This window comes from Meriones unguiculatus, chromosome 19, assembly GCF_030254825.1.
Source record: "Meriones unguiculatus strain TT.TT164.6M chromosome 19, Bangor_MerUng_6.1, whole genome shotgun sequence".
NCBI classification, from domain to species: Eukaryota; Metazoa; Chordata; class Mammalia; order Rodentia; family Muridae; genus Meriones; species Meriones unguiculatus.
This window is the reverse complement of record NC_083366.1, coordinates 49,852,090-49,875,063: the sequence shown is the minus strand read 5'-3', so window position 1 is coordinate 49,875,063 and position 22,974 is coordinate 49,852,090. Positions and strand designations below refer to the sequence as shown.

At 46.0% G+C, this 22,974-nt stretch overlaps 1 protein-coding gene across 3 annotated transcripts in view; it reads left to right on the top strand.

Annotated features, from left to right (window-relative positions):
* The window catches only part of Slc22a23 (solute carrier family 22 member 23), a 169,673-nt gene that overhangs the window by 122,720 nt on the left and 23,979 nt on the right, over positions 1 to 22,974 (top strand). For all 3 annotated transcript variants that reach the window (XM_060372461.1, XM_060372462.1, XM_060372463.1), the window contains exons 4-5: positions 1,031 to 1,199; positions 19,288 to 19,415. In XM_060372461.1, coding sequence (XP_060228444.1) covers positions 1,031 to 1,199; positions 19,288 to 19,415 — 297 coding nt within the window. The remainder of the gene's footprint in view (positions 1 to 1,030; positions 1,200 to 19,287; positions 19,416 to 22,974) is intronic.

Genomic DNA, 22,974 nt, shown 5'->3' with positions numbered 1-22,974 from the left:
TGGACAGCCAGTGGATAAACTATTGTAACCAAGCCACAGGGCCACTCCTTTGAACAGTCTCTGGACATGAAGGCAGGAAGAGGATTTTCTCCTAAGGGGCCTTTCTTCTTTTTCTCTTTTAATCCTTTTAGCTGCACCCCCCCCCCAAAAAAAAGCAAGTGAGAAAAATGTAGTGACTATTGTACAATGTAGAAAGAGAAGAGCAAATAAATTTGCATCATCTATAGGTAGATGTGTGTGTGTGTGCTATTTTTTCTAGTATCAAGGACCAATATTGTTATAGGTATTTATGTAGTAGGTCCATATTGATTGTCCAGTAAGTGCTACAGACTAAAAGTTCTGGAACTTACCTTTTTTATAAAAGTTCAAATTCAGAGACTGGGTTCTTGTGGACAGGAGAAAAGGGCCATTTAGTTCTATTCCATTTAGTGGGTCTTGGTCAGCAAGATTCAGTATGGTGCAGGGGCTTTCCTGCTAGGTCATACATAGTGTGCCTCAAACAGCTAGCTTTGCTTTTGTTTTGTGCAGTGTGGGCAGTCTGTCTTGGTTTCACAGTGAAGATGAACTTAGGGTCTTCACTGAGTTCATCTTCACTGAGTGCTGGTGTAAGGCAAGGAGCAAGGATGGCTGTGCAGGCAGGGAGTGAATAGAGAGACCTTGCAGAGGCTGAGGACCTCCCTACCACAGTGCATATCCTAGGTTGGAAGGAAAGGGGAAAAGTGCATGGGAAGCAAGGGGTCCTGCTGAACAGCAGACTCTGCAATGCCAAGGAGCAAAGGAAAGAGGACAATGAGATGCAAAATCTGTCTTCAGCAGCAGCGGCAGCACATCTTCATTCCTGAGCAGAGCATTCTTAAATGCAATGTCCTTCCCACATGCTAGGTCTGTGACCTTGAGCAATGTCCTCTCTCTCTTCCCCATCAGGCCTCAGTTCCCCCATGTATGCAATGACATACTAGCACAGGACTCCCCAGGCATCAGGCAGGCAAGCAAGTGGCACTCAATCTCCCTTATTATTTCTGTTTTCTAGGAATAGAGCTATGCCCTCCAGGAAAACGGTTCGTGATTACCATGGTAGCAAGCTTCGTGGCCATGGCGGGGCAGTTCCTCATGCCGGGGCTGGCTGCACTGTGCAGAGATTGGCAGGTGTTGCAGGCCCTCATCATCTGTCCCTTCCTGCTCATGCTGCTCTACTGGTCGTGAGTATCCTTCATGATGTACCTCACCTGTGCCTGGCTGCAGGCCCTGATCTCCACAATGTTAATATGATTTTCCTGATAGGATCGATCTCACCTCAAATCTCTCTCTCTCTCTCTCTCTCTCTCTCTCTCTCTCACACACACACACACACACACACACACACACTCACACACACAGACACTAACTGTTTACATTGTTCAGACTGTGGAATGAGCCCTTTTGTGCCATTCCCCAACCCCAATAGCTACCCATGACGTCACACTAACCTGCTACTCTCTATCACATAATTACATTGAGATGAATACCTATAAGTGGCCTTTCCAGGTGGCAGGAAGGTCTTTTGTTAGGACAGGACATGTGGAGGGAGTGATTTTTTTTTTTTTTTTTTTTTTTTTTTAGCTCCATATCTCCTCTAGGTGAGGGGTGAACAAATTTCAGCTCATTGCCCAAATATGGCTCATCCTCTGTGTTTGCAAATAAAGATTTCTTGGAAGGCACCCATTCTCATATGTTCGCAAATACATTGCCTGTAGTTACTGTGTCAGCAATGGGATGGCCCTCAGAGCTGAAAATACTTATCTGATCCTTTACAAAAAAAATCTGCTTATGATTAATCGAATCTGACTTTTAAAGCCATATGTAACAAGTTTTTGAGTTGACAACTCTTGTGAGGGCATTGAACACACTGTCTCAGTTATGACCTAACTGTCTAAGGAATAGGAATATTTTGTAAGAAGAAAAACTTCAGCTGAATGCAGTGGTACATGCCTGTAATCCCAGCAGGCAGAGGCAGGAGGATCTCTGTGAGTCTGAGGCCAGCCTGGTCTACGAATCAAGTCCAGGAGCCAAGGTTACAGGGAGCAACCTTGGCTTAAAAAACAAAGAAAGAAAGAATTCAAAAGATACAAATTTAAGAACAAAATTGTTTTTATCTTTGAGAAGCACCAGGGACTTTAACACTTGCAGTATGCCTGAGTGTGACAGAAGGTGCCATGCCTTGTGCTTGACTCTGGCTAGGCCAGCCCAGCAAGTTGTCCCGTCCCTGCTTTGTCAGCTCTATAAAAAGTGGGTCACAATCATTCTACCTCATGGGGTTGTTTTAAGACTGAAATGATGCATGCATCATGGTGCATGAGGAGCCGATCTGAAGGGCAGCTTGAACATAAAGCCTCAAGCCCTACCCGTGAATAGGCATGTAACCTTTGGCAGGTGGTTTAACCTCTGGACCTCAAGTTCATCAGTGCCCTAAGTCGTAATAGTAAATAATTGGGCTGGGAGAATTAATACAGACACCTTTACTGGTACCAGTTACCTAGTCCCGCTTATGTTAATGGTTATGATCATTGTAATTATTATATTTTTATTTATATTGATACTTTTTAAGAATCTTCACGTCAGGTCTTAAAATCCCATAATTATTAACTACTGCTGTTGCGGCCGCATCACCCTTAATAGAAGCCCTTGTGTAGGAGCAGCAAGAGCTGTCGGGAGAAACGTAGTCTACCTTTTTCTACTAGCCTTTAAAGGCCCCACAAGAATCAGTGGCTTTGAAGACTGTGTGGGTGCCTGCCCTTTATCCTCGCTTCTCTCATCACTACCTTTCTGCAACCTCCTCCTGTTGGCTCAGTTCTTTGACAGTCTTCAGGGACTGCTGCAGGGAGAGGTGAACGGTAGCACTAGCCAGCACAACCAGCTGTTGGTGGCAAAGTACAGAGAGTGACGCCCTTTTTTTTTTTAACAAGAAAATATTTGCTGCCTGCACTCAGGGTGCCCAGCAGCACTTTTAGTGGCTGCCCACCCTCTGAGGAGCTAAGGGGAACGGCACTTCAGTTGCCCAGCACAGAAATCTCAAATGGTGATTTGTGCTGCAAATGGTGGGATTGGGTTATGCAGATAAAGGTGTGGAAGGGAACTTCTGGTCAAGGTGGTAGATAGACAGACAAACAGACAAGGCTCTTTCTGTATGTACATGGTTGCTGAAAAAAAAAATAAATCACTTCAAAAATATAGTGCTGGGCTGCACTGGAATACGGAGGGCATTCTAACAGAACAGTCATGGAGACAGCGTGAGGTTTCCTGAAAGCAGCCTCAGGAGCTGTATTTAGGTACCTGCCCACGGGCTACAACTGAGCTCTTGGGTGTACTTGTTTTTGAGTCACTGACTCTAGTACCTGACAGAAACAATTTGAAAGAAAGGTTTACTTTGGCCCATTGGTTCAGAGTTTCAGTCCATCACAGTAGGAAGGCGTGTCCAAGCAGCTCAATTCATGGCAGTGGGGGTGCATGCAGACACTGTCCACAGCACAGTAGACAGGAAGCAGAGACAGGAAATAAACATGGATAAACCCCCAAGGACTCACCTTGAATAACCTCCCTACCTTCTCCCAAATTTCCAGAACCTCCCAAAATAGTGCCACCAACTGGGGATCAAGTGTTTAAAACATGAGCCTGTGGGGACACTTCAGATTCAAGCTTAACCCTGTGGTTTGGCTGTGGATTGTGTCACACCCATTCTTGTGCCAGAGGCTTGGTTTTCAGTGTGTTGGTGCTGGAAGGAAGTGGGACCTTTAAGAGGTTGGGGGGTCTCATGGTTTGTTCATTAGGGGTATGTTGATTGAATGGATTGACACTGATCTCACAGAGTGATTGAGATTACTCTGACTCCTAAATCTGGCATCCCTCTGGTCATGTGATCTCTGTCACACACATTCTGTGATTCCACCCACCTGAGGTCCTCACCAGAGGTCTAACTTCCCTGTCTTAGACTTTCAGCCTCCAAACTGCAGGCTTTGTATGGTGCACTGGCATAGGCATTTTGTTTTAGCAACGGAGAAGGGACTAAATATGGGCTTGGTATACAATTAGAGCCGAGCTCCTTGAATAAAGCCAAGAATCAAAGACTAGAAAGTCTTTGCTCACCACAGGGTCTCCACCCACAGCTGACTAACTCCCTGAACTGCAGACAGAAAAAGATTCTCTCAGGAAAAAAAAAAAAATCAAAGCTTTGAAGTCTGTACCGTGCATGTGTGTGTGCGTGCATACACAAATTTTAGCCACTTGCCAAGGCTGAGAGGCAGACCTTCTAGAGTCAACAAAGCTTCCCAAGGAGGCATACAAGACTCACATGGAAGAACGTTCTTGGCAAAGGTGAGCTCACAGACAAAATTCACACATTCCTGGGGGAAGGTGTGATGAGGACCAAAATCTGTAGATTTCAGACTTTGCACCTCAGGAACCTCTGAACACAAAAAAAGTCTAAAAGGAAAATTGTATATTATTTGAGTACCTACCCCATGCTGCCACTATTATTCTAGATATGGCACCTGCACACAAACAGGTTGATATTCTCTGGAAATACAGAAGGCAGGCACAGGTGAAAGGCAGCATACAGATCACAGCCTCATAAACAAGCCAGGAAGAGGCTTGTCTGAGGGTCACTATTCCTGTAATGAATCATGACCAAAAGGGGAAGGAAGATGGCATTTATTTTTTCAGAGTTCCATATAATAATTCATCCTCAAAGGCAGTGAGGGCAGGAACTCAAACAGGGTAGGAAGCTGGAGGCAGGGGCTGATGCAGAGGCCATGGAGGGGTACTGCTTACTGGCTTGCTCCTCATGGCTTGCTCAGCCTACAGGCTTGCCTGCAACCCAGTCTTTTTTGTAGGCATTTTCTCAGTTGGGGTCTCTTCCTCTCAGATGACTTTAGCTGTGTCAAATGACATAAAACTAGCCAGCACAATTGCCCCCCTTGTCAGCTCGACACACAAACACATCACTGTAAAGCCACAACCTTTCCTTTCTTGTTCATCTCCAAGATAACACATTAATATAAAAATTATAATATAAAACATTTTACAAACTTTAAAGGCCCACAGTCTTACAAATTCAAACACTTAAAAAAGGTTCAGTCTCTTTATTAAATAAATAAATAAATCTGAAGCCTCTTAAAAGTCTCTCAACTGTGAGAGATAAAAATCAAAAATAAGTTTAATACTTTCTTCAAGAGAGAAGACCCAAGGCACAGCACAATCAAAGCAAAGCAGAACTGAACTCCAACTGTGTAAATAACTCAGCGTCCAATGTCTGGAATCCTCTCACAATCTTCTGGGCTCTTCCAAGAAGCTTGGGTCACTTCTCTGGCTCTGCAGCACAAAGAGCTTGTCTTCTAGGCTTGGACAGACTCTACTCCACCACTGCTGCTGTTTTTGGTGGTCATCCCATGGTGCTGGCATCTCCAAAGTGCTGGAGTCTCTGCTGCAACGGGACTTCGCTTACACCAATAGCCTCTCCTGGTCTTTCTTCACGTTACCAAGCCTCCACTTCTCTACGACCCCTTTAATCCCAAAGCATCAACTGCTACTGAGGATGCACCCTCTCCAGTGGCCTATCCCAGCCTCTTACAGTTCCAAGCCTCAGCTGCTTTTCATGACCCTTTCATGCTTTCAAAACCTGTACTACCTGGGTGAGTCTTATATTACCAAGTTCAGATGTCAGCATGAGGTATGACCTGAGCAGCCCTGAGGAAACACTTCCCAAAAGAATTCACCTCAGTGATGCTGGTCTCTTGTTAATCACAGCTGATTCTTCAGCTCCAGCTGACCAGCATCCATTGTCCCAGCAGAGCAAAGGTTTTACTTTAGTGGTTTTGGTCCTTTGTTGATTACAGCCAAGTCTTCAGCTCCAACTGACCAGACACCACAGCTTCTTCATACACATTGCCCACCAGAGTCTTTGCTTCCCTCTGAAACTTCACAAGCCAGGCCTCCATCATCTGTACTGTTCTCAACATTCTTATCTTCCAAGCTCCTACGAAACAGCTCACCAAACTTTGGACACTCAATGGCTTTTCTGGCCCACAGTTCCAAAGTGCTTCTAAAATCCTCCCCCAAACACATGGTCATGTCTGTCACAGTAACTCTCCACTATCTGGTAACAATGTCTTCTAGTTAGGGTTAGCAGCTTGGGGAGGAAAGGGTTTGTTTGGCTTACATTTGTACATCACTGTTCATCACTGAAGGAAGCCAGGACAGGAACTCAAACAGGGCAGGAACATAGGGGCAGGAGCTGATGCAGAGGCCATGGAGAAATGCTACTTACTGGCTTGTTCGCCTACAACCCGATCTTATGGAGACATTTTCTTAACTGAGGTTCCCTGTTCTCAGATGACTTTGGCTTGTGTCTAATTGATATAAAACTACCCAGCATACTTATACTCTGAGATCTGTCCTTTTGCCCTGTTGGGCAGCCACAGCCACTGTGCTTTGGGTTGTGTGGAATGAGGCAATGGCTACACAGGGGACAGCAGACTCACCTGCAGGTCTGATTAGAGAGGTATTTTGGAAGTGATCCCAGGAAGATTTATCAGTGGACCCAGTGTGGCTCATGAAGGTGAAAGAGGAAGCTGTGACTGGGGCTGGGCCTTGGAATAGGAGGGGCTGAGGAGTAGGGAGGTGTTGGGTGTCGGTAAGAAAAATAGTTTATTGCTTACAGTTCTGACGAGGAGGGGGTCACACAACACCCCGTGAGGACATATGAGGAAGTGTCAGAAATCAGGGGGGAAGGGGACAGTGTATGCAGGAGCCTTCGTTGTAGTTTCTTCAAGAAAGAGTAGATGAGGCATAGTAGGAAGATTCAGGATCATCTAGTGTTGGGGCATGGGGCTGTACCCAGTTGTCTGCTACTCAGCCCTGGAGTTATCATAGCTAGTGGGGTAGTTCGTCAGTGGAAGAGTCTGATCCAGGTCTAAGAGATGGTTAAGGTATGGCTTCTAGATTAGTAACTTTGTGTATAAAACATGCAGTATTACTAGTATTACAAGGAATGAGTTGACCCTCCGCCCAGCTGGGCAGGGTGCCCAGGATGAGCAAGGCTCCATACATTCACACTGGAAATTTAAAAGTCACTCTTAGCATACAGCCAGCCCTTCCATACAAGTGCAGGCCGAGGCCACCAGCACAAGAAGGCATTAGCAGTGTGACTGGGTAGGGATTTGACGAAGACTTTCATGAGTGCAGATGCTCTTTGGTGATGGGAAGCTCTGTGTGACTCAAGGGTAAATTTTTGCCCCTGCGCCCAGCGAGTCTGAGAACCAAAGCCAAGTGAGCTGCTTGGGCATGCGTACAGCTCATTTCACCTTTGGGTGAGGCAGCACCGGCTGACATTTCCCTGTGGGGTGGAGGTGAAGGTGCTGCAGAAGGCAAGGGAGGAGAGCACGGAGAGAATGAATGTGGGCTTGCCTGTATACACGGAGGCGTTGAAGCTCAGGAAGCAGGTACAGAAGGGACTGTACCTAGGAGCAAGCCCAGTCAAAGGTGGGTGCAGGTGTCCACAGCCTCCAGGCACCCTGTCACGATGCCAAGTAGAAAGTCTTTAGTCGTTTGCTTAGCCATTCGTTAGACCTTAGGAAAGGGCAGCACAGTTTAGTCCCAGCGCAGAAGAGAGTTGTACTGACCCATCCTTTCCCCAGGTAAAGCCTTCCATTCTCACAGTACACAAACAAAAGAGAAGAAATAAAACCAAAATCAAGAACGCCAGAGGGCAGAAGAATAAGAGGAATTCTGCCAGGTGCGGCAAGAAGATAAGTGGGAGGTGAAAGAAGGATGAAATAGGCCTCAAGAAAGACCTGCTGCTCTCAGAGAGGACAAGGGTAGGAAGGGTGCCTCCCCCAGTAGGCCCCAGCCTACTGGCACTGTCACTTGGCAACAACTGCTTGACAAGAGCCCCCATGCATGGCAAAATCTTGCCCTGAACCTCATCACTGTATCAAGGTCCGTGTTACATGAGGCTATCTCAGGAGACTACAGGTGTGGAAGACGAGGAAGGTAGTAGGAGGGGTAGGGAGTATGAGTTTTTCTGGTTGGAACTTACTGCTGAGGAGCGGCAGAAAGAAAAAGGAAGAAAAGAAAAGGATGGTGCATGCCAACATCTCACTCACAGTGAAAATGACAGGTCCAGAGGGCATGGTAGGTTCAGTAATACAGACACTCCCACATCTGCTGTGCCCCCTCCTGTGCTGGTGAGCATCTGGATGCCAACTCAGGGAGCACCCCTGGAGGATATGTGTGTGCTTGGTATGTGTTTCCTAGGTACCAGGGCTGTCATCATAAACAAGGCGGACCCAGCCCTGCCTCCATGAACCAGGGAGGCAGGGAAAGAAAACCACACCTAATATTTATATCCCAAAGCACCCTGGGGTGTGGGGATTTCAGTGTGCCTGAATATTTCAGAGACATTCTTTCTCCAAGATCAGCTGCCAGCTTCCTCCTGGAGGCAGCATCGAGTGCTATTCAGCAGAGTGATCCAGTTTTGCCTGAACACACACACACACACACACACACACACACACACACACACACACACACCAGAGAATTAAAAAAAAAAAAAAATGCTTCACCAGGAAGCTGGAGAGATGGTTCAGTGAGTAAAGCTTGTGCCACTGAGTGTAAGGACCCAGAGTTTGGATCCCTACCACCCATGTAAATGTTGGGTAGGTGTGGTGGCCTTCCTGTAATCCCAGCATGGAAAGGTGGGAGAGGTGCTGGGAGCAGAGAGGATTCCCCCAAAGCAAGATGGCTAGATAGACTAACTGAATCAGCAAGCTCTGACCCCAAGCAAGAGAATATGCAAGATGGAAGGCAATCACAAAAGACAACCGCAGACCTCCATGAGCATGTGCACCTACAGATCTTCTCATACATATGCATACATCTATACACAACAAACACACAGGAAGAGTGACCCAGGGCTGCAGGTGAGTCCTGAGGTCAGAGGAGCAGTCCTGTGCCGGTTAAAAAGCGGGACTCTTGCTTATGACATCTGGACCTGTTGTCCTTTAGAGCAAGGCATAAAGGATGTGCGGATATGCTCAAAGTTGGCCCAGTCCAGGCCCATTCACAAACCAGGACCTGAAGACCTGTATTGAGAAGCAGGTGTTGTTCCTGAGGACAACAGGCGTCACCGTGGCCATCTCAGACATCCTGTGACAGAGGTGTCTCCAAAAGTGCTTGCAGGAAGAGACAAGCACTTGGTCCTAAATTTAAGCCCCTTACCTGCACTCTGGGGATTTATACACAGGTGACACATTCTAGAAGCTTCTGTCCTGGCTGTGTTCTAGTTGCCTGGACTAGGTTACCTGCCTAGCTTACCCGAAAGCCCCATCAACATGCCTCAGGGGTCTTGCTGTCAAAGAAGTTTCTGCTCCTGGCCTGTCTCACACCCCTGCGGGGCAACAGCCGTGGTGGCCTTCTTGCACTCTGCCAAGACTCCTCATCGTCAACCCGCTGGGAAAGATCCTCGGCTTAGGTTCACCCTACGTGACTGCTCCATGTGAGGGAGACATGTACCAGATGGGTGGAGATGGTGAATTATTAACTACACCTTGTTCTGCTGGAATTTCATCCTGATGAGAGCTTCCCAACCATCACACTCATTAGAAGCCCTGGGGAGGGCAACGAGAGAGAGGCAGCCAGATGAGAAATAGGAGGAAAGGAAGAAAAGCATAACATTAGAGAATAAACGCTCTCGCTAGTTCTCCAGGTGAGTCCCGTGTCAGTGGGAAGGAGGGCGAGCCGGCCTACACTGCTCAGCAGCTGGGGAAGGAGCTAGCTTTGGAGCTTTCGGAAAAGGTGCCTGTGCCAAAGAGATTCTAACGTTTACATTTTTCAAGAGAAATACTATAAAAACACATACATGGCCTCAAGCTGGATAAGTCCGGTTAAAAAACGCTAACAATTCCATCATTCGTGAAGATAATAAATGGTCTTAATTTATAAATGTCACTAAAAACATTTGAGGCAGAATCAAATTTATTTGTATCACTTCTTGGATTTAGTCTTAGAGGTTTTGGTGGGGTAGGTTGTTGGTTTGTTTTTTTTTTTCTTTTTTTAAATGGAGTCTTGCCATACTGCCCACGCTGGCCTCAAACTCCTGAGCTCGAGCAGTCCTCCTAAACAGCTGAGGCAGCAGGCATGCTTCCCCACACCAGCTGACGGTGACACTTCAGAGCCAGACTAAGCGCTTTGCATCCCTGAGTTCCGTTGATCTTCCCAAGGACCCTCGAAGTTGTCCCAGTGGTAGCTTCCTCATGCACACAGAGAAACTGAGGCACACAGATAGTCCATGATTTGTCAGAGGTTCTTCAGCTGGAAGCTCAGCTCAGTCCCACAGGCTGTGGTGCTCCTAGGCCCAGGAAGTACGCAGGCCACCAAGGCTGGCATGTACTTGGCACAGAACTTGCTTCTCTTCCTGGGAGATTCCATGACCCCATCTAACAATGACCAAAACATTTATTCAAGTCACCTGGATATCGCTACCTATCCTAATAGGGGCACAGTGAAAGTGTGTTAAATGGATTAATGGTGCTGCTTATGGCTTAAAAATGAGTTGAAAAGGTGTGTGTGCATGTGTGTGTGCGTGTGTGTGTGTGTGTGTGTGTGTGTGTGTGTGTGTGTGTATAATACATCAGTTATCACTCTGCTTTTCTTTCCCAGGCATGAGTTGCGCATCATCCTCCACCAAAATCAATTTCATTTCAAAATACCACATTATACAGAGAGATTCAGTCGCAGATAAAATGAGGTTGTGGGATCCCTGTCACACAGGGAACTCGGCTATATTAACAGTTACTCACACAGGAGAAGATCTTCCTCACAGAAAAAGGGGAGAAGTAAGTCACAGACCCTACTGTCTCTGGGAACCTGAATAAGTACGCAGTAATCTTTTCACAGGCTTTGGCGATTGTTTCATAATTGATATGGGGCCTTAGTGGCTGGGCTTCAATCCCAGCATATGGGAGGCAGAGAGAGGTAGAGTTCAAAGCCAGCCTGGTCTACGTAGACAGTTCCAAGACACAGGGAGACGCTCTCTTAGAGAGAGAGAGAGAGAGAAAGAGAGAGAGAGAAGGCTTTACAATCCTTATTATCTCTACATATCTCTATATTATCTAGACTGGGTCATGAAGCATCATGTCATGCTAACCAAAGGCAAATGTACACCAGCAGAGAAGGCCTCATTTTCCTCAGTGGCGTAGCCTCTATTATGTTTTCCTGACTCAAGTCTACTAACTGCCACCCAGCCTATGTTCACAGAAGCAACCCTAATTAAATCCATTGGAGTATTCTGGTGCATTTACACACACACACACACACACACACACACACACACACACACGCAGGAAAGTAGGAAAAAGGGTAACAAGGGGGAAATGTGATCAAATTATATATATATATATATATTCATGTTTATGTAATTGTGAAAGAAATAACTAAAAACACAGACGGAGAAATGGGAGTGGTGGTGCACATTTCAATCATGAGAGTTGAGCGAGTGTGGTTAAAAGTAAGCTGGAAATGTCTCAGCCGGTGTTTGAGGTTTGCTGGTGGTGTCGGATGTTAAAGAGCCCTCACGTGAGAAGCTGCCTCATTTTTAAGCTTCTGAGTACAGAAGTTTTGGACAAGACGTGAATCCCAGTGCATATACCCGTGCTTACAGGCAGAGGTAGAAAGTGGCCTCAGGAAATTGGGAAGTGTGGAACTCTTACACCGTGCAAACACTATGCCAGGGTAGTGAGCCTCTGTTGCCCTCAGGGCCAGGACATGCTCCACAAATCCATCTCACTGCCCCACCCCAGCAGCTAGGGCTACTAAAGGCCAGCTTGAGGGCCACTGTACCCTGGAAACTCGGCAGAGGGCAATCAGAGCGAGCACATGTGTTAGATCCTGAGCTGTCAGTGCCTGGCTCGGGTCAGGCAGACCTCTGGAAACAGGTGTCAAATGCTAAGTGCTAAAAGCTGCACTGGCAGCTGGTCAGAGTCCACACAGATGGAGAATGAGGCTTAGGGGGGCCCACGAGACCAGTACCACGAGAGGGCAATTCAGGCTCACTCAGGCTTTGGAATTGGCTGACCCGAATCAGGGTAAGTTTCCGTGGTAGCCGGGAGAGGTGTGCACAGTGATGAGGAGGCATCTGCCAGAGCCAAGTGTGAGGACAGATCAGGGCCAGCAGGAGGCTCCCATGTGATGAGTAGATAACCGTAGCCACAGGATCTGTCTGCCTGTGTCTGACGGACATAGGATTAGAGTCCAGGTTTAGGCCAGAAGCCGATCTCCTGGAGTAGTTGATTAAACCACCCACAGCAAGCTACAAACAGAGGTGCCAGTAAAATTCCAGCCAAATGCAGACACAGCAAAAACTCATCTCTTCTGCCTCTTTCCCTCCTCATTTTCCTGCCTCCTTCCTTCCTTCCTTCCTTCCTTCCTTCCTTCCTTCCTTCCTTCCTTCCTTCCTTCCTTCCTTCGTAATTAAACCTAGAACAGTGTACATGCTACATGAGCACTCTACCTCTGAACTAGATTCCCAGCTCCTTACTATTGTATAGTGTTAGACAAGGTCTTGTTCAATTACCCAGCCTGGCCAGGGACTCACTATTGCAATCCAAGCTAGACTCGAGCCTGCAATCCCCCTGTCTTGGCCCGGCAAGTGCTGCGATTACAGGCCTGCGCTGCTTTGCCTGTCAGAACACTACACTTTATCACTTGCAAAAGATGTCAGTTCAGCTCCCTGTACAGCATTGCACCTTTAATGCCCTGTGTGCTTTCCGATTTCTGTGGCCAGATAATCACATCCACAGTGACTTTGAAAGGAGAAGAAGGGAGAAAGTGACTTCTTTTAAAGAGGCTAATGCCAAAGACTTCATGGGCCCTGCTCGAGCCTGCAGCACCCTGAGAATGCTGGACACTGTGTAATCCCAGCCAACAGCACAATGAGGCCGCTGTGCGCAGCGTGGCATAATTTCACCTCTCAGAAGTGACTTTTAGCCCCAGATCTCAACAGATAACATGGGAGATCTGGCCTGCCAAGGCTTCTGTGGCATTCCACTGACCTCATTTCATAGATTCAGGGAAATTGAGGCCCGGAAAAATAGAGTGGCTCATGTAAGGTCAGAGCAACTTCCTGACTTATTTCCACCATCCTTCCCCCCCCACCCCCTCCACGGGATATGGAGCCTTGGTCTGTGATGAGCTCTGGATACCTCTGAATAACTTCCAATTGTGTTTAATTCCATTCAGGCCTTTGGGTATGTTGCTGCTTCTTTGTTTTCTTTTGGGGCCTCTCTAGAATATTTTTTAACTGTACAGTACTTAGTCATACGCAGAGGGTCAACAACCAGAGCCACTATCAGACGTGCCCCAAGCTCCTCTTACACTCGCTTCCTCAAAGTTTCATTGACCTTGCTCCCTCTCTGGACCCGATTTTGCATCCTTCCTATGAGGCTGCACCAGAAGTTCCACACGGGGCTGGGGTGTAGCTCAGTGCACCATTTGTATCCCATGCTTTCCTTCCCAACAAAATAACTTCTTGGGGCCTAAAGTATGGCTCTTCTCCCTAATGACCCCAGCTGTTCCATGCATGTTTATTTTGTGACTGACATCCCTTCTGAGTCACAGGCAGGAAGGTGTGTTTGTGTACATGGGTATCGCCCTAAAACTAAATACTTCACAAAACAAATAAAGAACTGACTTACGGGCACAGCTAATTTAATAAAGCGTTGGCAGTTCGTTTTATTTCCTTCCTGTATTTTATTTATGAGTAAATGTCCTAGTACAGTGAATTAAACAGGACACATGTGCTTTTTACTCGAAGAACTACCCACCTGGCCTTTCAACAGAACATGTGTTTAATGAATGCTCCAAAAAGCAACCCTAGCCACCTATTATCACTCCTGGATATATGCACCAGAAGGACTAAGTCAGTGAAGACAGAGTCAAGCACATCCGTGGCTCTAGTAGCATTGTTCATAATAGCAAGATTGGAATCACCCATCAAGGGCTGACCAGATAAAGAATAGACATGATGGAGATTTATTTAGCCATAAAAAGAACAAAGTTATGACATTGGCAAGAAAGTAGATAAAATGGGGGGTCATCATGTTAAGTGAAATAAGCCATACTTAAAAAGACAAATAGCATGTATTTTCTTTCATATGTAGAATCTAGATTCATAAATATGTGTATAAGACATGGAAACAGAAAGAAACTAGTTGGGAAAAGAACAGAGGGGGTCATTATGAGAGGGTGATGGAAAGGTGTGATCAAATGTATGCTATATATTAATGAAAATGTTATAATGAAATCTTTTCCTTTTATAGTAAATGTATATTAATGAACAAAAAAAAAGCCTGTCCAGATAGGAAGCATGTTGATGTTAGATTCTCCCATTGGATAAGAAAACAGTTTATTACTTTTAAACCTTAAGGGAAAATGGTCAGCCTTATAGTACCATGTACCAACTTTTTAAAACTTTAATCAGTTGTACATATTTATTACTAAAAATTGAAATAACAAAATTTACCTTATTGCAAATTTCTGAAAACTAGAAAACCCAGTGATCTACTCTGATTATTTATCATCTTCTCATCAAACTACCCCAAATTTTATTTACATTCATTCTAGTTATTATATTTCATCTCAGACTTGAGAGTCATCATGCTTCTTTGAATTGAAATAAGACATAAAAGAATAAAATCATTTGCGAGCATTCAAACTGCACACATTCCATATAGATAACTGGTGGAAATTTAGAAAAGGCCTGCAGCACCCAGAAAAAAGAGAGAGAGGGATAATCAAAATAGGAGAACTCAAGCACAGATTATTCAAATTAATTGTTGTACAGTTTAAGCTCAAAGAATAGCTTTCACACCTGCTGCATGGCAATACCAGCAATCAAGGACAGTGTAAGACTTAGGCTTAAATTGACTCTGCCTTATTTATCCCCTATTCTAGTATTCCCAGAAGGAACCCACCTGTGAAACCAGCAGAGAATGCCAGCACAGTTGAATGGCACACTTCTTTCTTCCTCCTGATCTCCAATAAGACCCATGCTTCTTAGTTTTCTTTCAATCTGGAAAATATTTTCAGCTTTACCATATGGTCTCTGCACTGACTGTAATGTCCAGACTCCTCTCTGCATGAGAAAGATGCCTTTAATCTCTCCCAGAATTCTCTCACTTCTGGCCTGGGTCTGGTGCTGACATTGGTACTTGTTCAATGTACCAATTAACTGCTGATTTCACCAGATAATTCCACAGCTTATGACTACATTGTAAAACAGACCTGGGAAGGGTCTGGCAGGCCTGGGGTTAGCTCGGCTGCATACCAGGAAATAAAGGAGGATGGGAATGTGAGTTAGAAACCTGTTACTACTGTCAAATCATGTCACCATGCTCTGTCATACATATGCCCAGGCAAGCGCAGGAAGAGGTTACCTGAGCTGAATTCAGCTTAAAGAAACAGCAAGGGAGTGGTCCCGTATGCCTGTAATCCCAGCTGTCAGAAGGCTAAGACAGAATGATTGCCCTGAGCTCTAGTCAAGTCTGGCCTGCCTTGTTGGACCTTCTTGGAAAAGAAGAGGGAGAGAGGGACAGAGCGGTAGCAAGCACACCTACTTGGGAGACCATTTTCTCTCTTGATATAATAGCATCACTTAGGAAGAGCGCCATATAAAATGTCCATAAGAAGCTTTAGAGCCACACTTCACTGCCACTATCTGTTACAGGATCTTTCTAAAGCACATTTATTCTGCTTTTAAAAAATTACCGAGCTGGGAGCTGATAGCTTGGTGGTTAAGAAAACTTACTGCTCTTGCAGAGAATACACCTTCAGTTGCAGCTCCCACATTGGGTAGCTCACAACAGTTTGTGGCTCCAGTCATAAGGTATCATCTGACACCCTCTGGCTTCCACAGGCACCTGCATGTACATGTTGCATATGAACTCCCACAGGCAAATACATGCACATAAATACAAAATAAATAATTTAATTTTATTACTTTATGTATATGTATGTATAATCTCTTTGTGTGTGTGTGTGTGTGTGTGTGTGTTCCATAGTGAACATGGGGAGGTCAGAAGACAACTTGCAGGAATTGGTTCTCTCCTTGCACCATATAGTTCATGAGGACAGGACTCAGGTCCTCAGGCTTGGTGGCTAGTATCTTGACCTCCTGAGCCATCTCACTGGCCCTCGTGCTGCTTTTTAAGAATACCATAAACATGTATGATATAGAAAGAATCCTAAGGTCAAGTTCCAGACCTGCACTGGATTTGGTGCCTAACAGGATGTCAGTCCTAGAGCATGAAAGAAGGTTTAGGTCATTGGCCGTGTGGACACATGCCAAACCGAAATCCCTGTGTGGTACTGAAGTTTTCCTACTTTGCCACTCCTGGACATTACCAGGGTCGTATCAGAGGCACCTGTTGTGTGTGAAGCTCTTGTGCCCACCAGAAGTAGTCAGAATGCCTCTGCACCCCTATCACTGACTGCCACCTTTCAGTACCAGTGTCTGGCTGTTGGCCCTCTGTTCTCCACAGCATGGACCAGCATTGATCTTCTCCTAGAATTCTGAGTCAGCTCTGGGTGTACTTCCATCAAGAGCTGTTTCCAGTGAACCAATCTTGCCACCTCCATGCCACCCAATCAGAGATCCTTTTACTTATTTGTGCTTCACGGCCATTCAATCATGAGGTGCACTAGGCAGATGTGTTTTTTGTCACCTTATGTGGTTTTATTATCTTTGGTTGAAATAATTCATATCTCTGAGCTTCAGAGGTATGTTCCTCCGAGATTCCAAGCTGTGACAAGGTTTGGATTCTTGAGACAAGGCCTTACTCTATCTTGCAGCCTGGCCTGAAGCTCACTAGGTAGCCCCAGTGGCCTTGTATTCAAAGCAAATCTCCTGTCTCAGCCTTCTGAGAACTGGGATTATAGGAGTGAACCTGATGTGGCAAGTTTCAAAAGCTACCTCAGGGTTGACAAGGTGGCCCAGTGAATAAAGGTACTTGCCACCAAGCCCAGCTCTGTCGGGATTTTTGAGCTTTAGAAGGTTATTACATCACATAAGTGTCCTGAGAAATTCCATCAAGTTCCCACCACGTCATCCAAACTGAAATGGGCTCCTGGGCCTTCTTATGAGCCACAGCTCAGTTCTTTATGACTTTGCATACATCGTAAAACCTGAGTGTTCAGAGCATGCACCCTGGGGCTTGTGGTTTTCTGTAATCCCCAAGAAATCTTCAGTACTTCCCCAACACCAGCTGGGGATGGTTTGGCTTGCTGCTTTGCTGTGTCTGAGTTAAGGAAGTGAGCTCTCAACTCATGCAGTCTCCCATGTGATGGCTGCGTGTCCTGAGCAGTGCTCTTGGGCATTCTCACCCTGAACTCTCCCAGCTGTCAAATGAGTAATAACAGTACTGCCTCATCAGAAGCTTGGCCTGTAAAACTGGTAGGACAATGCCTGCAGTCACCAGTCTGGTAATGGAAAGTGGTTTGAGGGATTGCCTGCTACTGGGGGCAATTATGTGGCTGTTATGAGTCCACCTTTATCTCCTGAGAATGCAGTCCTGTATTTCCTTCAGCCTGGTCCTGGGGCACTGGTCCTTACATTTCACACTATTGTTATATCCGTATCTATACCAGCTCCTTCCTCACTCCTCTTTCTTTCCCTTTTCCCCCCATTTCACCTCATCTCTTCCCTTTTCATACACAGCCTACTGTTTTACCGGCTTGTAGCGCTACAAATCCAGTACATATCCTCCCTCTGGGTTCTGTCCCCACACACAGCACACAGCATGCTGAACTGAGCCCGCACTCACTCATTTTCTAAAATAGCTCCAGTAGGGCTCTGCCTCTCCTTCAGGTCCCAGCCATTGTCTTTCTCAGTTGCCCTGCACCATCCTAAGTCTTCAGAGTTTGGTCCATGTCACTCATTGAGTGTGTATATGCACATTACCTTATTACCATATTTACAGAGGTTTCCCTCCACCAAAGATAGACCTATAGAGTGACAATTCTCAGTTCACATTGAAGAAAAAAATACTACATGGGGCCCAGCAAGAGTCTGAGCTTTTGAGAGGCCCACGCCTACTTCTTCAACCATGAGGGGTCACCATGCTGTAATCCCAGCCTACAAACTTTGCAATCCTAAAAGACCTTCAGGTAGAATATTGACTATCAGTTTTAGCTATTCAGACCCTGTTGTATGAGGACCCAGTATTAGAGATAACAAAAATGAGCTAAACACTGAATGGCTACTTGGGATAATGCAGTGTCCCAGAGACCTGTCAGCTTAGAAGCCACTGACCTTGCCAACTGAGTGCAGTTTGATCTCTGCCAGTTGCTCTGAAGCCTGGGACAAGGGGAAGAATCATCTCCTGAGATGTACCCTAGGTCTAGCACTATTCTCCTGGGAAATTCTGAGAACAAAGACAGCTGCTTTGTGTGCATAACATGGGCCTTGATTTGAATAAAATGATACTACTCAAACACCACTGGCTTATGACTTTGATTCCCTGCTGTGGCTAGTATCCATAAACATTGGGTATAAATGATGTTACTTTGACCCTTCCCTGCCCCCAGTGTTGTATATTTTAGGGTTTTACAGATAATCAGTAAAGTAACTTGTACTGTCAACTTAGCAAAGGGAGGAGGAGATCCTAACAGAAATCACTAGAATCAAACACAGATGTGGTTACACTGACATTTACATTAAATCGTAAAGCCTTAAATGTATATATTGAGGAAAAAAATGAATGTTAATGATCTAAAAATCTCAATAAATTAAGAAAAAAAAAAAACACTGCACCCAAATATATGAGCAAGATGCAATTTAAGCCATGGGAATTGGCCTGTGTTCTATTATTTCATTATAAAGAAAAGATCTGATTTTAAAATGTCACATTTTACTGATGGCATTTTTAGATGTTTTTATTTGTTCAAATTTTGTCATCCAAAATTAATTTTTAATAAATAAAGACCTTAAAGTAAACATTAGTTTTTGACTATTTTTTTAAATGCCTGCAATTTGAGATATATTACAGCTTTTCATTTGGGGATGGAGGAACCAATGCTCAGATCATAGCAAGAGCCACCTTTTGCATCTGCTAGATCCACTCAAAGACTGTCCTGATCTAGCAAGGCAGGTGTCAGGTCATCACAGTAACTTCTCACCAGAATCCATCCTGGCTTGCTGGATAACGCATGACTGCAATGAAACAGAATGGAAGCCATTCAGCCCTTCCCATTATGTCTTTGAAGGATTTTCCCTGAGTCTCTCCGATGGCTAATGGCTACCCAGCAGTTTGAGTCAGCCAAGAAGTTGATCCTGTACCTCACCCAGAAGAACTGTGTGAGCCCTGAGAGTGACATCAAGGGAGTGATGCCTGGTAAGTGCAAGGCAGCTGGCCAGGAGGGCCTGAGGGCTGGTCTTGTCTGAAAAACTGTCCTGGCTAATGTCTGTCCTGTGCTCCTGTGCCCACATGGTTTGCAGAGGCTTGGAAAGGCAACAGTGACCACTATAGTCTGGAGGGAAAATAAACTGAAATTCTCTCTATTTTCTGGGAGCTGGTTTCTTTCATGATCAAGTTGAACACACTGTCATGTTCCTCATAGCCCACACAAAGCCAGAAGCAAGGTATGAGAGATGGATACACAACTGATCTTCATCAGGTGTATTTCGCTTTGTGGCACTCAGTGCCTCCTTGCCCTTACTACCTACCAGGTTTAAAGCTTTGGCTCAGGGGATGGATGGTGTAAGCGATCTCTCTTCTTGAATATAGTGTTCAAAGGGCTGCCATTGTCTATTTATGGCCATGACCTATTTGTTGGTCAAGGGAAGAAATGGATGCGTGAACTATTTTTGTAGAGTGGTTCAGATCCATAGGATTCTTGTGAATCAGGGCATCCACATAAGCTAAGTGGGGCTTTCAAGCTGAGTGGCCGTAAATGGCACCCGGAGGTTCTTCACAGCCAAGTCCCTGGATCCTCCCTCACATGCCAAGTCACTGATCTTGTAGGTGTGAAAGAAACCCTAGAAATGTACACTTTTAGTAAACCCTAGAAGAGATTTCTAATGCAAGCGACCTAGAGAGTCCCTTTGACCTACCACGTTAACTGAAATCCTATATGCTTTGTAAAAGCTGCCAGGAAAGTAAAGCATAGTGAGGCGACAGGGAGCACCGTGGGAGGGAGGGAGAAAATGAATGACTTGACTGTCTCAGTACCTAGAATCATGTGATGACCATTCATTCATTCAGGACACAGACATTTATTAAGCACCTGATGGCACATGACACTGTGGAGAACAAGTAAGCAGGCAGGCGAGGCCTGACTCTTAAGGCACCCACAGATGGGGTACACACACAGGGAGATCTGAAACTTCCACTCAGTAGGAGGGATGAAGCATTAAAGCAGAAGGGGGAAAGGTGGTGGCAAGTGGCTGCGGCCAAAGTGACTAAGTAAGCCTAGCTTTGCGATACAGGACCAGTGCCAGGCAGGAGAATGTACCGCACAGCTCTCCATCTTCAGTAGGGAGGGGAATGTGAGCCACCTGGATCTTGAGAGCTCTTAGCACTCAATGGGCTTCTTAGAGGATTCAATGAGGGCAGGATCTTTACCTGTGCCCAGGACACAAAGGCTGGGCCACAACCACTTGCTGGGTGAGATATCCTTCAGCTCAGGCAGAAAAAGTCAGGTCAACCAAAAGCTCTGAATTCCCTGAAATGAAGGATGCAAGCCATGGCTGGCCTACTTGAAGATTACTGAATGCTGGCTCTTCGGAGGGCCACCTGCAGCCCCCTTTCTCAGTGGCTGTGACAGTAAACAAGGCAATATATGATGCTTACGTGCCACCCTCCTTCTAAGTGATGTGCAAAGATCAACTCGTTCCTAACGTCCCATTCTATATGTGGCACACCCACGAACCTATTCCTTCCCGGCACTGCCTTTACAAGGGATGCTGTGCTGCTCCTTGTTTGCAGATACGAAAACCATGGCACAGAGGGGCTGAGCTGCTCTGCCAGGGGTCAGTTGGCTACTAGATAGTAGAGTGGGAGTTGAACCCAGGAAGTCTAGCCCAAGTGGCTTTATTGTGCTGCTGAGAAGAGGGTGATCATGAGGCATGTGAGAAGGATGCTATCAAGGAACACTTTGGGCCAAGCTTGCCTGGTTTGGACCATTGCCTAGCTTCCCGGAGGCTTCTGTTCTCAAGCCCTATTGTACTCTCATCTCTGGCCTTCTAATTAAATCATCACACTCTGCTTCTTTCGGGTTAAAATATTATCTGGGAAAAGCTTGTTTTCTCAATCCTAATTACACTGATTCACGTCCCTATTTTTGGAAAGTGATATTAGGCTCTCCTCCTCCCCCATCTCTTTGCTTACAGTTTGGTTGGTGTTTATCTCTCTTCCATGCCCCAGGCAGGGGGCCAAACAAGAGGTGATTGGTCCCCTTGGTGACTAACAAAGAGGAGAAAGGCTTCACCCTTAACCAGGATGTGTCATTGTGGTCATTGTGGGACACTTATTCACCCTGGCTCTCTATGCCCCTCCCCGTCCAGTCAGTTGCATTCAGACAAAAATATACAAAACTGCCAAGCACTTGGGGGAGGAGTCTGTCTTCTCTGGGACTTCTGGCTTCCTTAGCTCAGAATGATTAGCTATAATGATTGTCCCCCATGCCTCATGTAGTCCCCATCAAGCTTGTAGGCTCTTACCCAAGTTCTTGGGGTTAGGATTAGTGTTCTGTCCGCCTTCCCTTCATCAGCAGTCCAAGAACAATACAGTCATATCATCACATGCTCTAGGGCCACCCGGAGTCCTCAGGGAAGCCTCCCATTAGAAACGCTAACTAATCTCTACCTCCCCAAGGCCTCTGGTCTGTCTTGGGCTCCCATGTTCTTCCTTCTCATAGGTGTCACCTCAGGAAAGTCCCACCCCTCAGGCCCCATTCTCCCATCCTCAAGGCTGGCACCTCAAGCCCAGATCAGCCATCATACTCTACACAGCTGCACCCCCATCTCAGCTGCAAGCAGGAGTTTGTCAGCATTACCTCTACCTCAGAGTCTCTGCTCCAGAGCCCAGGCTGTACCCCAACACCAAAGGAGACCCATGACATACAGGAATCCAGGGTTCCTCCAGCCAAGAAGAGGCTCTTCCTTGGGGTGCCTGTTGGTAGAAAAGTGCTTCTAGGTAGAAAAGTGCCTTGGACTGGATGGAATAATAAGGAGGGGCCTCATGCCCTGTTAGTGCATGCTAGTCTTGGGCTTAAGCTAAAAGAAAACCAGATCTTCCAAAACTTCCCATTTCTATTCTCTTAAAGCTGTCTTCAGTTTTTCTTTGAGCATGAGTGATGGTATTAGTGACGTGTACAACTGCACTTGGGTGTGTTCTTATATGTCATTCTCACAGTGTCATGATATGCTCCGGTATGAAAGCTCTCCCTCCCAGGCCGGACTCAAGGTTTTGAACATTTGCAGTAAAAGTGAAGACTCTCCTGTTTCTGTGTTGCCTGTAGACCCCAGAAAAAGAAAGGAAGGCCAGTTAACCTTGTGTCAGAGTCCTGTTAGCCCCTTGCTCTCAGTGATGGTGAGACCAACAAAGAGACACAGGACAGAGAATGGGAGGCCCAAGGAAACCTCCTGAGAAAATGTCATCCTTCTCAGAGCCTCATGGGGAGGGGAGCTTCAGTGCTCCCTGTTTTATAGGTGGACAGTGGGGACCAGAGAGGTTGAGTATTGGAGAGTAGTGAATTCCCACTCCTAATATGCTCCCTGGGAAGTAGCTCAATGAAGAAAGTTCACCTGGTGCAGAAAGAGCACACGTGTGGCCCTTTTATTCTTGCTGGGAGCAGGAATCATTTGACCTCTGTGGGCAGCCTCACTGGGGAAGAAATCCAAAGTCTGACCCAGGCCTCTTAGAGTCTGACCTAAGGCTCTTAGTCTCAGGG